The sequence below is a fragment of the Podarcis cretensis genome (assembly GCF_951804945.1).
Source record: "Podarcis cretensis genome assembly, chromosome: 15".
NCBI classification, from domain to species: domain Eukaryota; kingdom Metazoa; phylum Chordata; class Lepidosauria; order Squamata; family Lacertidae; genus Podarcis; species Podarcis cretensis.
This window is the reverse complement of record NC_137185.1, coordinates 15,190,738-15,205,473: the sequence shown is the minus strand read 5'-3', so window position 1 is coordinate 15,205,473 and position 14,736 is coordinate 15,190,738. Positions and strand designations below refer to the sequence as shown.

At 47.5% G+C, this 14,736-nt stretch overlaps 1 protein-coding gene across 2 annotated transcripts in view; it reads right to left on the bottom strand.

Annotated features, from left to right (window-relative positions):
• Positions 1 to 2,468: 2,468 nt before the first annotated feature.
• MTMR4 (myotubularin related protein 4) overlaps positions 2,469 to 14,736 on the bottom strand; it is a 47,076-nt gene continuing 34,808 nt past the window's right edge. For both annotated transcript variants that reach the window (XM_079955976.1, XM_079955975.1), the window contains 8 exons: positions 13,013 to 13,208; positions 11,678 to 11,863; positions 10,382 to 10,552; positions 10,141 to 10,295; positions 8,048 to 9,299; positions 7,279 to 7,389; positions 6,544 to 6,632; positions 2,469 to 4,666 (listed from right to left, as the gene is read on the bottom strand). In XM_079955976.1, the coding sequence (XP_079812102.1) occupies positions 4,489 to 4,666; positions 6,544 to 6,632; positions 7,279 to 7,389; positions 8,048 to 9,299; positions 10,141 to 10,295; positions 10,382 to 10,552; positions 11,678 to 11,863; positions 13,013 to 13,208 (2,338 nt within the window). In that variant the 3' untranslated portion in view covers positions 2,469 to 4,488. The remainder of the gene's footprint in view (positions 4,667 to 6,543; positions 6,633 to 7,278; positions 7,390 to 8,047; positions 9,300 to 10,140; positions 10,296 to 10,381; positions 10,553 to 11,677; positions 11,864 to 13,012; positions 13,209 to 14,736) is intronic.

The following is a 14,736-nucleotide window of genomic DNA, read 5'->3' as shown; positions in this document are numbered from 1 at the left end:
GTAACTTATTATTCCTTGTTTTAAACAATTTATATCCAATTTGTAACAAATGTGACCAGCAAAGTCCTCGTAACAAAGTTCTCTTTTTGTTCTTCCGCTTTGACAGCTCCTTTGACAGCTGTCAAAACCTCTATTTCTCCTCTCCCGGCGCTCTTACGGATCGCTCCCGGGGTTTCCGGGGGGGGGGGTTGCCTTTTAATTCACATTCCACTTTTCTCCTCCAGCCCAGTCTTATAATTTTCCATCGCGAAGTTAATAATTTTATCAAAAAAAGGTTGCACTCGATCTTAGTTGTCAAATCCTTTGCTTTAGCTCCTCTACAACAGGGGGGAGGCTGACTTCCTTTTTGCACCTCCCCTGCTCGCTCCGAATTTAAAAAGAATTTTTCCCCTTTTTTAATCCAAGTTCCAATTACTCACGGGTTATTCTTTTAAAGTCCAAATTTTCAATGGAAGAAGTCAGCGCTCTCCGTCGAATGGCATGCGGCTTCGCTCGGCAGGGGGAAGCGGAGGACTCACAGCACCACCACCCCCCCGTCACCCGCTCGCAGCCTTTAAAAAGGCTCCTTCGCGGGTCGGGGGGACGCAAACGGTGCCTGCCGAGTCACCATGCCCATGGGTTTCAGCGCCCATGGTTTTTGAGGGTCCCCGCGTCGCCGGCGCGGTAGAACCCAGCCCCTGCCGAGCAGGCTCCCTCCGGAGCTCGGAGGGAGTCCGCCATTCGGCGATGGCGCCAACCCGGAAGTCCCATCTTCGCAGTTCTTTGCTTCGTTTGCGTGCTATTTCTGCAAACTGAACAAGTGCATCTTTTAAAATAATAATCACCTCGGTTTTCAGAGTTCCCTTTTACTCCCTCCCTGAGATCATGTGCAAATGTCATTAAAAAACAAAAACAATTAATATATACCTTGGCTATATAAACACAAATGCGCATCATGGAAATAGTTAACATATAGCAAATTGGTATAGGTTGTAACAAATGAGCCTCTGTACAAAGGATGCTTTGCCCTCACCTCAAGAGCACAAGATTCTGCACTCTTGGAATCACCTCCTTCATAAACAGGCTAAAAATACACTACACACAGCACATGAATAAAATTCCTGTTGGCTCACAACTTGACATGGATACTACAATTTTTATTACCTTTATATCCCCTTTCCTCCAAGGAACTCAATGTGTACGTAACCTGAGTCCCAGAACTTTTACAAATTAAAAAGGGTGCTCTGAGCCAGTGAATGGGTGGCTGGCTGGCTTTTCCTAGAGGATGTTACCATCAATGGTGAGAACAAGATGCTGGACTTGATGGGTCCCCTTTGGCCAAACACAGCAGCTGGGTTCCTATGTTCCTCATTCTCAAACTTGGTGATTGAGGGAGAACTGCATGTGTTCAGGACACTTTCCCAACTTATGCAAAAAATGCATATACATAAACCATAGTGTCTGAACATCACATTAGTGGTGCCCACCCTTAACTGTAATTGCCACCTAAATCTGAAAATAATTAAATGTAATAAATGTAGTTCTGTGCACGTACAGAGCTTTTCCCCTTTCCACTAATAAACTAACAAACCTTGCCCCATGCTCTTAGAATTGTCACCCCAATTTATGTAAGTGCCAAAACTATACTAGGTGCTTTATATGAATGAAATGCACAGGGCCCTGCAGGTGGTCTTACAATCAGCAGGGTTCCCAAGTAGGTCTGAGCCCCCACACTTTAAAAAAGGGGGATATTTTAAGATGGCTTTTCCAAAATATGCTTTAGTCATTTGTCAACTCAGGCTTGGTGGCATGGGTTAGGAAACCTCTCCTGTAAAAATGCCGCTGCAGCAATGGCCTCCCAGTGCTTTTGCATGTCTGGAATATGCCTTTGAACTGTGACTGCTTCTTTACTTGCTATGGTGGAAGCATGTGTCTGTGTGGAAATTCTGACTTTTACATGGCTTCCCTTCTGTCCAAAGGGAAGAGTCATATCTGTTCCTCCAGCCACTTTTGCCTGTGGCCCTGCCCAACACTGGCATACATACAGCCCCTGGAAAGTTGCCCTGTGAGGGAATGCAGACCTTGGACCAGCTGGCTGGGGCTGATGGGAACAATTATCCAAAACATCTGAAGGGCACCAGGTTGTCAAAGGCTGTTTGAATGATTTTATCTAAATGGCTTTGTTTTGCCCGAAAAGCCATATAAAAACATTGCCTGCCATGTGTTGAATATTCAGCTGGAAATTTCTCAAGCCAGGGTCCTGTGATTATTATTTTTCTGCAAAGTGCTGTGGAGTCCATAATGGCACTGCCCCCAGCCTGCTCTTGACACAGATAAATTAAGGGCCCTCTCCAAGCTGTTAACCACTAACCTTTTCTTTTGAAAAGCCATTTGTTCACCTAGGAGAAACAGAGCAGCCCCGGTTATATCCTCCTCAAGGAAGATCATTCATTCACTCATGATTAAATAAAACGGTCCAACAAAGCAGCACTAATATAGAGATTTTATTCAACTGTATTGAATTTCTTACAGCACATTGCCTGTCACAAAGCTATTGATCTGATTTCGGAGTTGTTTTTTGCCTGAAGACAGTGACACAAATTCATGAGAGCTGAAAGCAGTTTTGATTAACCATGACTTGGGAGGGTCTTATTCTACTTTTGTTTTCGGATTTTTGTTCAACATCTGTGCAAATGAGTTGGAACCAAACCTGAACTCTTCCTCCTACTTCCATCACTTCACATGGACAAAGCTCAGAATATGGCAAAATCGGAGATCCCACCTTTTAGCAATATGAGGTGTGTGGTGTGTTCTTTTTGCTCCTTGAAAGAGGCCACAGGGCAACTCAAGGAGATCCAATGTCAGAGGATGATGCTGGCTTTTAGGCTTATGACCAAAAGCAAGCTGAAATGTGGAAGAAAGAATAAGGTAGACAGAACCACTAACTTCACTGAAAGTTTTTTTTATATAAAAAAAATCAGCCAGGAACAGATTGCTGGCAAGAATGCAATCTGAGTGTGGAGAGGACAGTATTTTCGCATTCTTGAGACAAGATGTCTTGACCCAGCCTATTTGTGGAGCATCTGAGAGCTCTTGGACCAGCTGGAAGAAACCCTCACAATCCTGTTCCCTCTACAAGCCCCCCCCTGCAGATGTACTACACTTCAGGATAAAGTGATCATGAACATTGCGCTCATGAAAAGCTGGCCACATCTCACTCCCCTTTTGTAAAGCATGTAAGTGCTCGTTTGGATGGAAGAGAAAGTATTAGGGAAAAGTAATTGATACAGTCACTGAAGTGAAGCATCTAAATCAAGAGAGACATTTCCAACAAGGGGGTTTATTGATGTCAGAATGAGCTGGAGAGCAGTTTTGTGAAGGTGGTGATGATGATGATGATGATGATGGCCTTTTATATTACCCCTTGCAGCTTCTTGAGTGACAGGAACAGGAAGTCCCTGTCTGCAAGTGTTTGCCGCCTCCCATTTGCGAAATTGGCATTCTTCCCTCCCTCCCTCCCACCCCCACCACCCACTTTTGTTCTCCAGACTACAGTTTTTAAGTGCAGAGAGAAATAACATTAGCAGCATTTTGGACTGAAACCCTCAAGCACACTATAAACAGCACATTCCAGGAGGTAAAGAAAACCTACACAGACTGCCCCCTCCAGGCACCAGGTTTTCAGGATAAAAGAGCAACCAGAAATAGACACAAGTGCAGCAGTAAGGAGTGGAGGAGAATGACACACTGTGGTGTAGATCGAGGGAGGCTCGAGGTGTCTCCTGCGAAGACGCCAGGCGGGAACTGGCTGCCCAAAACCCACAGAGGGCAGGAAGTGTATAGCAAGCCAAACTTAACTGCTTTCCACAAGCAACAGCCCAGCTGCCGGGGCAAAGAGTCTTACTCCCTGAAGAGACACAGGGAAGGGGCAGAGAGAGATGCTCTGCTTAGTATGGAAGTCCCCGCCCCAGCTCCTGCTTTTTGTACTAGTGCTGGCCTTGAGCCACTCAGGGAAGTGGTTGGCAAGCTGAACATAACTGAGACGTGACAGACACAGCCAGAGTGAGCTCCTGCAGATGTACAACTCTGAGGCTGCAGTCTTCTTCTTCCTTGCACAAGTCAACCTGCCTGCCTTTGTGAGGTGGGGGAGAAGAGGGTCTGGTTCTGATCATACCTTCCTATTGCTTTTGGGAACAAGGCAGTTGTAATCTGCACCACATCCCTCACAAGCCCTCTGAAGTAAAGACACCGCGGTCTCCGATTTAGCCTCAGGTCTTCAGACCACAAACAGTACCATGAGGTGGGCCATATCACACTCTTTAATCCAATTTCCTCATCTCCAATACACGGGGCACCAAGTGGGGAAAATCGCCAACAGTGCATACAAGGCTTGGTGATCAAGTGCTGCGCTACCGACCTCCTCAGCTGCAGCAGAGGCAGCCCCTCCCCTTTCCTTCCAGTCTGCAAGTTGAAAAGGCCAGGCCTTGACAAGTTTTCCTCTGCTGGCGTTCAGCTAGAAGCGGTGGCAATGGGCTTCTTCAGATGCTGGCTCATAAGTTCCCTGGCACGGGATACCTGGATGTGATCGTAACAGGTGTTGCAGACGAGGACCGGGTCATAGAGCTGCTGATCAGGAATGGGCAGCTTCAGGTGGCAGCAGCTGGCACAGAACACGTTCCCACAATTCCTGGGCAAGGAGTAAAAGAACACAAGGACAGCTGTGACCCTGGAGCCAAAGTGGTCTGGTATGGGGAGGATCTTGTCTAAAGAGAAGGTGCTTCTGTTATCTTGTTTGGCACAGTAATGGATCAGACCATGTCATCCAAGCAACCCCAGGTATTCTGCTGCACTGTGGTTCTTCAGTAGCCTCTGTGGCCTAAGGACCAGACTCTCTGTGGGGGCACTGGGAATATAGCATGAATTAACCAGAGCTTCTTACATCTGCTATGCACTACTTTCTGGCTTATAAGTGGGAATGGAAGAGCAGTTGCTTGCAGGGAGTGCCCATAGCTCAGCGGCAGAGGACATGTTTGAATGCAGGAAGTCCTTGGCATCTCTGGGGCTGGGAGAGACCTTCCGCTTTATATGTTCACATAAAGCTGGGTGAAAGCACTGACAGCTGATTTAGCCCACAACTCCTGCTCAGAAACCTTTCATCCCCACTCTCATTTTGTCCTCCAAGCTTTCCATTTCAGCTCTGCTTACAGTACACTATCTCCTCACAGAATTCCATCTTTGCCCTTTCCATCTTTTCCCCCCTTTCTGTAAGGCCTTTTGCTTCCTCATGTATGCTGACATACCTGTACTTTCTATACATTGGGCCAAAAAAAATCCTAACTACACATGGCAGGGGGGTTGCACCAGATGATCCTTTGGTCCCTTCCAACCCTACAATACTATGATTCTATATACACTGATGGGGTCTGAGCAAGTGGTGACTGACCAGGAAAAGGATCTTGGCGTTGTAGTAGATAGCTCAATGAAAACGTCGACCTAGTGTGTGGCAGCTGTGAAAAAGGTGAACGCCATGTTAGGGGTCATTAGGAAAGGGACTGAAAATAAAACTGCCAATACTGCCATGCTTTATGGAATTCTACAGTGCAGCCACACTTGGCATACTTGTGCACAATTCTGTTCACCACGCCTAAAAAGGATATTTAAGGGCTGGAAAAGGTTCAGAAAAGGGAAATCAAATTGATCAAGCGGATGGAGCAACTCCACTTCAAGAAGAGGCTGCAACATTTGGTGCTAGGGGCTCATCCACACGTCCGTGCGCCCCACCACTTTCCCCCAGGGAAACTTGTGGTTTATCACCGAATCAGAACAAACATTTGTTCTAACTTAACACTAAAGGAGTGGGTTTTCCAGGGGGAAGCCATGAGGCAAAGGCAAAACCACTTGGACCCATGTCTAGAAAGCAGCAGACAAAACTGCTTGGAAAATGGTCTTATTAATGAACACATGAAAAACAGACACAGACATCCCTCCACCCCTAGGTCTGAACCAGCGGGGCTCTCTTCTTATACACCTATTATTTTATCTTGGTTATTAATACTACAGTCTTGTTAAGGCACTGATTTAGTACTTTCAGGAAAATGATGTCATCAGCAAAAAACCAAAAAAAAGGACTTAGTGGATTGTAATCCCACAGAGTTTTAAGAATGGCTTTTCTAGGAATATTCATTATCCAATTTTTCATCCTCAGAATCCTAAATTTTCCTTGTAAAAGCATAACATCAGGCAAACTGTTTATACAATTTTTAAGTATAAAGGATGTAATCTAAAAATACTGATGTAGTGAACATCTTTGTTAATTTCCTGAGAGCAAAACACCCTACACTCTTCCAAGCATTTAAGCAAATGGTTGGCAATTACACTGGCCGACCGTCCCATCCTTGCCAGGAAAGAAACCATTCCTCCTGCTCTCCAGTGGGGAATTTGCTGCCCAATCCTTCTCAAAATTCCATTCACCACAAACATTTGAGATGTAGTTACTGAACTGAGGAGAAGAAAAATAAAACTGACAACTGACAAGGAAAAGTCATAGCAGATGCTAAGCGTTACCTGCAGTGGTGCCTGCGTTTGGCTAACCAGAACTCACAGTCACAGTTAAAGCAGTGTGAGGCCATGTGGTCTGGAACCCAGCGAGTGACCTGCAGAGAAATCACAGTGTGTATCTGTTAGTTAGAAGGATATTCGTATACAGAGTCAGGGCACATTTGAAAGCTTTGCTTGGAGTTCTGTGTTTCCAGCACTTCCAGTTTCAGAAAAGTGTTTGACACACAGAAAACAATTCAGAAAGGGGCCACATTGACAGTTTAAGATGGGAAAAAGCAAACGATAAAATGAATGTTTTCTCTAGAAATAGGAAGAATGCTGAGTTTTCAAGCATCAGAAAGGATGTCAGAGAATAACTGCTCCTTGGAGTAGACTGGCATTCCCCAACCTGGTGCCCTCCACAAGTTTTGGACTAGCACTCCCATCAGCCCCAGTAAACACAGCCATTGGTCAAAGATAATAGGAGTTGCAGTCCAAAACATAGGAAGGACATTCAGTTAGGAAGTCCAGAGTAGACAGTAAGGGGTACTTCTAGACATACAGTTCATTAAACCCTTAATACATCCAGATATAGTGAAATGCAAGCCAGTTTGTAACACCAGATCTAGGATGGGGCAATAGCAGACACACACACACACAAAAATAATAATGGAAATACTGAGCTTCCCATGTCATGCTACCCATGTCAGCCATGCAACTGCTTCCCATGTCATGCTAGCCAACTAAGGAGATGCAACAAACCTCAGTTTCCCTTTTATCGACAGGCTCCCAGCTTGCTTCAGATAGACAGTCTTCACTGTGATCAGAGTAGAAGTCCTCATTTTCACTGCCATCCGATTCCTTGAGGCAGGTCTGCAAGGAAGGCCACGACAGCCATTAGCTAATCTGTTACATACCACACACATTTCCACCTCCCCCTGAAACATCAGTATCCCCTAATAGTGAGTTGGGAATAATTACTCTCACAGGGGCATCAGAAGCTGCCTTGTGTCAGGTCAAGCCAACTGTCCCATCTACCCCAGTATCTACTGTAACCAGTAGCACTTTTCCAGAGTCTTAAGCAGAGGGTGCTTCCCATAACAGCTGCCTGATCTTTTTATAACTTGAGTTTCCAGAAATGGAACCTAGGACGGGACTTCCACACGCAAATCATGAGCTCCCCCACTGAGCTACAGACCCTCTTCAACCAACAGAACAGAGGAGACTGGGGAATTCTGGAATGCCTCTGTTGGAAAACAGGAAGAGAGGGAGAGACAAGAGGAGACGCAAGCAAGGAACACATGATTCTCAGAACTACATGAATGGAATCTGGCAGCATGTACACCTTATCTGCTCCACCAGAACCTCACAGCATTGTAGCTATGTTCTGTTTGGAACGCACTAGGAGACAGAGATGCCTCTGAGGCAGGTGTGTTGTTGATGGCCTTTCAACTCCTCCCATCTACAATTAAATGATTGTGTGCCTTCCCCAGGGGCTGCTGGAGAAACCACACCGCAAGCCATCACTTACGAAGTCGTCTTCGTAGTCCATTTGCGGTTCAGCTGGAGGCGGGTAGCAATGGCGAATGTCCAGCCTGAGCTGCAGCTCCCGCACTTGCCTGCGTAGTTGCTCAACCTCCTGCTTGTAAGTGGCCTCGATCTGCCGCAGCCTGTGCTGGATCACGTCTGTTGGGAAGGGGAGCCCATCGTCGTCTAGGTAGAGTGGAGGCACTGGGGAGGGGCTGCTCGGTGGTGCGTGCTTGGAGCCGAGGGCCTGCTTCAGATGGCAAGGAAGCCACACCTTGCTGGACTTCCCCGCATAGCCTGTGCAGTGGGTGCCGGAGTGGCTGGAGCAGCCAGGGGGCTTTGCACTCTCTTTCAAAGGCCACTGACCACTGAGGCACAGTCCAGAGGCCCAGAAGTGCCTGCTGCTCAGCCTTTTGTTGCAGCAGCCATAAGAGAGGAGCCGCCGGGGACCCACGTCGCCTCCGGGGAGCGACGTCCCCATTCCCTGAAAGCTGTCCCAGCTGGCTCCCAGGAAAGAAAATTCACTCGTCTGGCTCTGAGAGATCCCTTTCCGCCACAACTCCGGCTGAGCCTTCCCTGTCTGGCTGCCCTCTTCCCCATGCCTGACGCGGCCACACTTGCCATCCTCCTCCTCGTTCCGGCATCCAGGAGCATCCTGCCTTGGAACACTCGGAGCTGGTGGAATCCAACGGGGGCCACCCACTGAAGGCTGGAGGGAGGTGTCAGGGCAGCAGGGCTCTGCAAGGTCCAAGGGGCCGTTAGATTCCAGGCCAACATCTTTTGCATGGTTGCAGAGGAACTTTCCAAGCTGCTCATCTGTTCCAGTCACGTCCCCCAAAGGCTTCTTCAGCTGAGAAGCGTTTTGAGCGTGGCAGGGACCTTCCACTGCTTCTGGACTTGCTCTGCTTACAGTTTCTACCTTGGGAGATACACCGTTTAATTGCTGAGACCCTCTATGGTCTTGTGATGTCTGTGGCTGCTCAGTTCTGTTGTTGTCAGAGTTTCCGTCGCTGGCAACAGGCAAGGGGTGCACTTCTTCTTTTTCTTCCTGCTGCTGTGGAGGCACCTGGGGAGGTTCCTCTCCCACACTCTCTTTGCCAGCTGCCGTCTCCTCAGCACCAGAATGCCTCGGCTCCAGGCTGACCCTGACATCCTGACAGTGGTTGTTCAGGTTTGGATCGCTTGATGTGCGGGTCAGCAAGCTGCTGGGATCGCAGGCAGAAAGAAGATCGTCCATGGATCTGGTCTTTGGTAATCTGGAACCACAAAAGGCAACCTTAGGCACTGGAGAGAATGATCTCTCTCTGCCTGTGGAGGCCCTTGTAGAGCCTGAAACAGGATATGGGTTCAGCATGGACGCAAGCAGCCAAGTGGCCAGAGCCTGTCCCCACTACCTGACAGTCTGCCAACTAGTCTCTGGCCCCACGTCAAGTGTTTATGGCCAATGGAGAAAAACCTAGATATTTTCCGAAGGGCTTCAGAGGCCTCACTGTTTCTAATGGTCTCTTTCTTAGATGTTAATGCTCAGTACACAGCAATTAAGACTGTGTATCTCAGAATGAGATACAACCTGAACAGGTTGAGGGGACCCTCTGAATATCAGCAACCATTTGGATAAGAGGCATTCAATCCTTACAATGCACCTCGGCATTTCAAAATATATCTTATACGGTCCTTTCTCCAAAGCTTTGAAAAAATCAGTAAAGAAATCACCATATAAGTAGAAGCGTCCTTTTTTGGTGTGTTAGATTTAAATGTCAGGTTCCTGATAAGCACTGACATTAACAACTCTTCCAAGATTTTTTAGGACAGTGGGGAACGTCAGAATATACAAGTGGATAATGTGATGGAATACAAAGTAGGTTGAAAGCACCAGAACCTTCCCTTGGACAAGACCCTCTGTATATAGTGGAAACGGAAAATATATGGCAAAATCTGAGCTATGCTCTAGACCTAGAATCATAGAATTGTAGTGTTTGAAGGGACCCAAAGGGTCATCTGGTCCCACCCTTTACAATGCAGAAACCACAGCTAATGCAAGCAGGCATCCTTAGAAACCCTGGTGCAACTCACAAGACGAGGGGCACTTTATCCTACCTGTCAAGAGACCTGCTGCTAAACTCCTGGCTTTGGGATCCAGAAGGCAGGTAGAGGTCCATGCCCTCTTCTCCAAGGGGGCATGGGGAGGATGCCGGGAGATACACAGCCGTCCAGAGGTGCAGTGCTCGCACATGGCATACGGGGTGCAGCACCTGCCATGGAAGGTGGAGAAAAGCAAGCTCAGTCAGGGCAGGACACCTCCCCCTCCTCCAGCACCAGGGGTGGGAATCCCACTCACCTGTTCGCTACCAGGCATGTAGAGCAGGTTGTGGAAGTTCTTGTTGCCAGCTCTCAAGAGGGACCAGACCGAGCAGGTGCGCTTGGCGATGTTGTGGATCTCGCGCTCACAGGGACTGTTCCCCAGGAAGGTCCCATAAAGGCAGGAGTAGGTGTGCTGCACCAATTTCACCTGGAGGAGATGACAGGAAGGGCTTTGGGTTAAAGCTTGCATGAGCCCATCTCCGGAAGAACTCTTTTCATGTTTCTGTGTTATTAAAAAAAATATTATACTCTGCAAGGAGTCTCAGGACATGGTCAGTAGAAATAAGAGAAATAAATGTTTATAGACTTATATTTGGAAACTACCTGGAGTATTCTTGGCCCTGTGCGCTCACACTTCAGATGCTCATGATTAAAGTATAACTGAAACTAATGACTGGACCAGCCTGCCTACTGTCAAGGGCAAGAGAAAGTGTGTTGCGTGAAGAAAGGGAAAACTGTGATGTACTATTTTACACAATTTGAACTCTTCATTCTCAAATTATTTTTTATTATTAATATCTGATATTCTTTGATTATTATTATTATTTAGCCTGTCTTTTCCCCGGATAGGGTTTCAAGGCAGCTTACACAAATGAAAAGAACACAGATAAAATACAAGCAACTAAAAAACATATAAAATTACTGTTAAAAGGTAATTAAACTCTTATAGAATTAAAAGAATATAAACATTTAATCTCTTAAAATACAGGTAGTAAAAGAGCACAGCACTGTTGAAGGCCCTTTCCTGAGAAACCAGTCAGTTCCCAAAGGACTGTTGGAATGGAACAGTCTTCAGCTGCTGGGGAAGGACAATGACAGAGTCATTCTGGCTTTTCTAGGAAGGGAGTTCCAAAGCCTGGGAATTGCCACTGAGAAAGTTCCCTCCCACTAAGCATGCCTGTGAAGGTGGTGGGACTTAGAGAAGGGCCTTCTGGAAACTCTGTAAGCCAAGTGTCTGATTTATTCTAGCCTAAGTATTCTCATGGGGATTGTTTATTTAAAGGCGGATATGGGCACCAAGTTTCAACATCCTTGGAGCAATCACCATTGTGCTAACTCTGCTATGAAAGAGTAAGAATCTCTCTTCCAAACTTCTCTCTCCAACAAAAGCAGGATGCTGTACAAATAAAATGATGAATGAATGCATGATTTATTCTTCAAACTAAGCTCTTGTGAGCCATCTTGACTCTCCCATTAGAAAGACCAGCCTGTGATAAAATGATGGGTCTACTGTGATTTGCCCCTCCCTAGGCTGTTGCAGGCTCTCTCTTACCAAGAAAGCTTCATTGAACTCGAAAAGGCAGGGGAACTGCTTGAGCAACTGGTGGACAGAATCCAGCCACTGCAGGAAAACGGGGCACTGCTCGTTCTGATCCTCCGCCTTCTCCTGGTGTCCACAGCGATCCCCAAACTTGTGGCCATAATCCAGCCAGTCTGATTCAACCAGCACCTGGAAACCCTGCCAAGAGGAAGGAGAGAAATGTCACCGCCGTAGACGGCCACTGGGCAGGCTGCAATGAAGGGGAAGGAAGCTTCTAGGGCTGCCAAAGTCATTCCTCAGATTGTAACATTCCTCCTCATGTCCCCTCACTGGTGTTTCCAGCACAACCCCTTGCCTTAGCTCAGCGGCTATAGTTCAGCGATAGAGCACTCACAGTAAATCCCAGGTTCAATCCCCAGGTAGGGCTGGATGAGACTCCCTGTTTGAAACTCCACTGCCAATAGACAATACTGAGGTAGACAGACTAGTGCCCTGACTTAGTATAAGGCAGCTTCCAACCTTGAAAGGTCTCCACAGCCTTGCTCTACCCCATTCTTCTGCTCTCCTTTCCATTAGATCGCTTCCTGTGATCTTTAGTCCCAGCTTGGCCACCAGAAAAATCCCTTGATTCCATATACAACAATATCCATTCTTCCTTGCTGCTTTGTATGCTTGGAACACTTTTCCTAGGCAAATTGTGCAGTGCCTTCTCTCACTCATCAGATCCCAACTCAAAACTCACCTATTCATTGAACTGTAGAGTTGGGAGCGACACCAAGGGCCATCTGGTCCAACTCCCTGAAATGTAGGAAGTCTAACTCCATGTTACTGAATTTGCCCACTTTCACCCCTTGCTGTCCTCATCTACCCTTCCCCCACCAGCTTCCTTTTGTCCTTCATGTTGTTTGTTTTAGACTGTAAGCTCCTTGAGGGCAGGGTCCTGACTACTGTATTCTCATTCTGTAAGGTGCTGTGTGCCTATCTAAAAATAATATGAAGAACCATTTATCCGACCAACTTTATATGGCCGATGATGTCCTACTTTCTTGATTGGGTAACACTCCAAAATAAAAAAAGAACACTCTTTTTAATTTCACAGAAAGGCACAAGCTTGTTCCGGAAGAGATAACAAGGTGAAAGCTCATTGCCTCCTGTGGGAGATTGCCCTATCAGTTAGAAAAAAGAGACGCAGAGGACTTGGGAGAAGCTTGAGAATAGGTTGTGCTTTGTCCACTTTGGACTATTATATAAAGAGGCCAAAGCAAGAGAATGCCCCACCCGCCCAGGTCAGGTTCTCCTGAAAACTGCCCTTTCATCTTATGTCAACAGGCAAAAGAGATATGATACCTCCATTGTCCGGTAGTACGGGTCCAGAAGGATCTTTGCCAGGGTGACAATCTGTGGGGTCCTGTCCCAGCCGTCTGAGCAGTGAACCAGCACAGGGCGCCCCTCTCGGTCGACAGCATTGGAGACCAACACAGCTGCCTTCAGCATGACAGAAAGGTGCTGCAGCCACTTGGTGCTCTCCAGAGCCGACAGCCAGCTGGAAAGGGACACAGGAATGGGAGAACATTAAGCTTCTGACAGATCTAAGGGAGCTGTGGGGAACCTCAGACCAGGGGTGGGGCAGGGAGCAAGGAGCAACTGCTCTCCAGGCCCCTCAATTCAGCCCTCACTCTCCCCATGCTACCCCCTTCTCTTTCTCAGCCACACTCCCTCTCACACAGCCACCCTCCATCACTGGCCCAGCTCCTCTCCCTCCTTGGCTGCTTTTGCCCAAATGGAACATGTCCTTGAACTGGGATCCTGCTTCTGGCTGTTGCATGGCTGGAAGCCGCTAGTGTAGAAAGGGAAGAGTCATATGCATTGCCCTACCCACTTCTGCCTCTGCTCCCAGCCACCACTGGGCTGTGACCCCCAGAATGTGGCTCACAAGGGAATGTGGCACTCTAGCTGACAACCACCCCTCAGCCCTGTCCTATCAGTTGTCTCCATGACCTGCTTCATCCAGAAATGCCTCCTCTTCTCTCTTAATCAGCAGCACCCTCATCAGAGCCCACAAAGTTGGTTGTTCACAGGGGTGGGTTTCCAGATGCAGGAACGGAATGGCTTTGCATCAGATCCAACAGTCTTGATCTTTTTTAACTAGCTTCCCCCCAACCTACACCCTGAACTGCTATCCTAGCCCACTCCTGCCCTTCCCTGTTCATGCCTCTTGCCTTGCCTGGGTGGAGGATGGAGAGAGGTGTGGAAGTGTGTTTAGACACTTCCCTACTGTACAAAGGTACTAATTATATTCATTGCTCCACCCACTTTCCAACTTGTCTCCACCCCCCAATTGGCATATGGCCCTTGGAAGGTTGCACACCTTCCAACCTGAATCTTCCCTCCCCTGCTTCAAGGGTTGGAAAGCGAGGATCCACAGAGAGATCGACAGCAGATACCACCTTTTCCAAGGAGAAAGCTCCTTACCAAGGACATGGCATGCACTTGCTGCAGCTGCTGGCAACCAGCAGCAGCACAAGGAAACAGAAAAAGCTCCCTCCTGCTCTTCAGACTGCTGGCCCTCAATAAGCTAGGAGGAAACATTTCCATGGCAACAGAGGAAAAGAAGAGTGATGTGATGAAGCTGGCCTAAAAAGACACAGCAGAAAAGGCAGGGGCAGAGAGAGCAGCTATCAATATTGAGGTCATTGCCCTGTGGGGTGGAAAGGAGGCAAGAGAAAGCAGAGCAGCTAGGAAGAGAGTGGCCAGATCAGATCCCCCTGCCCTGCAAAAACAACAACAAAAAACACAACAAAAAACCCAGAGAGACACTGAGACATAGTGGAGAGACTGTCAAGCCCTGGGTTCAAATCCATGCTCAGCCATGAAGCTCACCATGTGATCCTGGAACAATCACCTCCTCTCAAATTCTCATGGTTGCTGAAAGGATGAATGGGGCGATGTTCTGAGCCACAAGCCCAAAGGAGGACTTGTGGGAGTGGCTGGGTGCAGGGATAGCCAAAGAAGGATGTCAAAAAACAACAGAACGGCCAGTTCTAGGGCTTTATTAAAGAAGGTGCACTTAC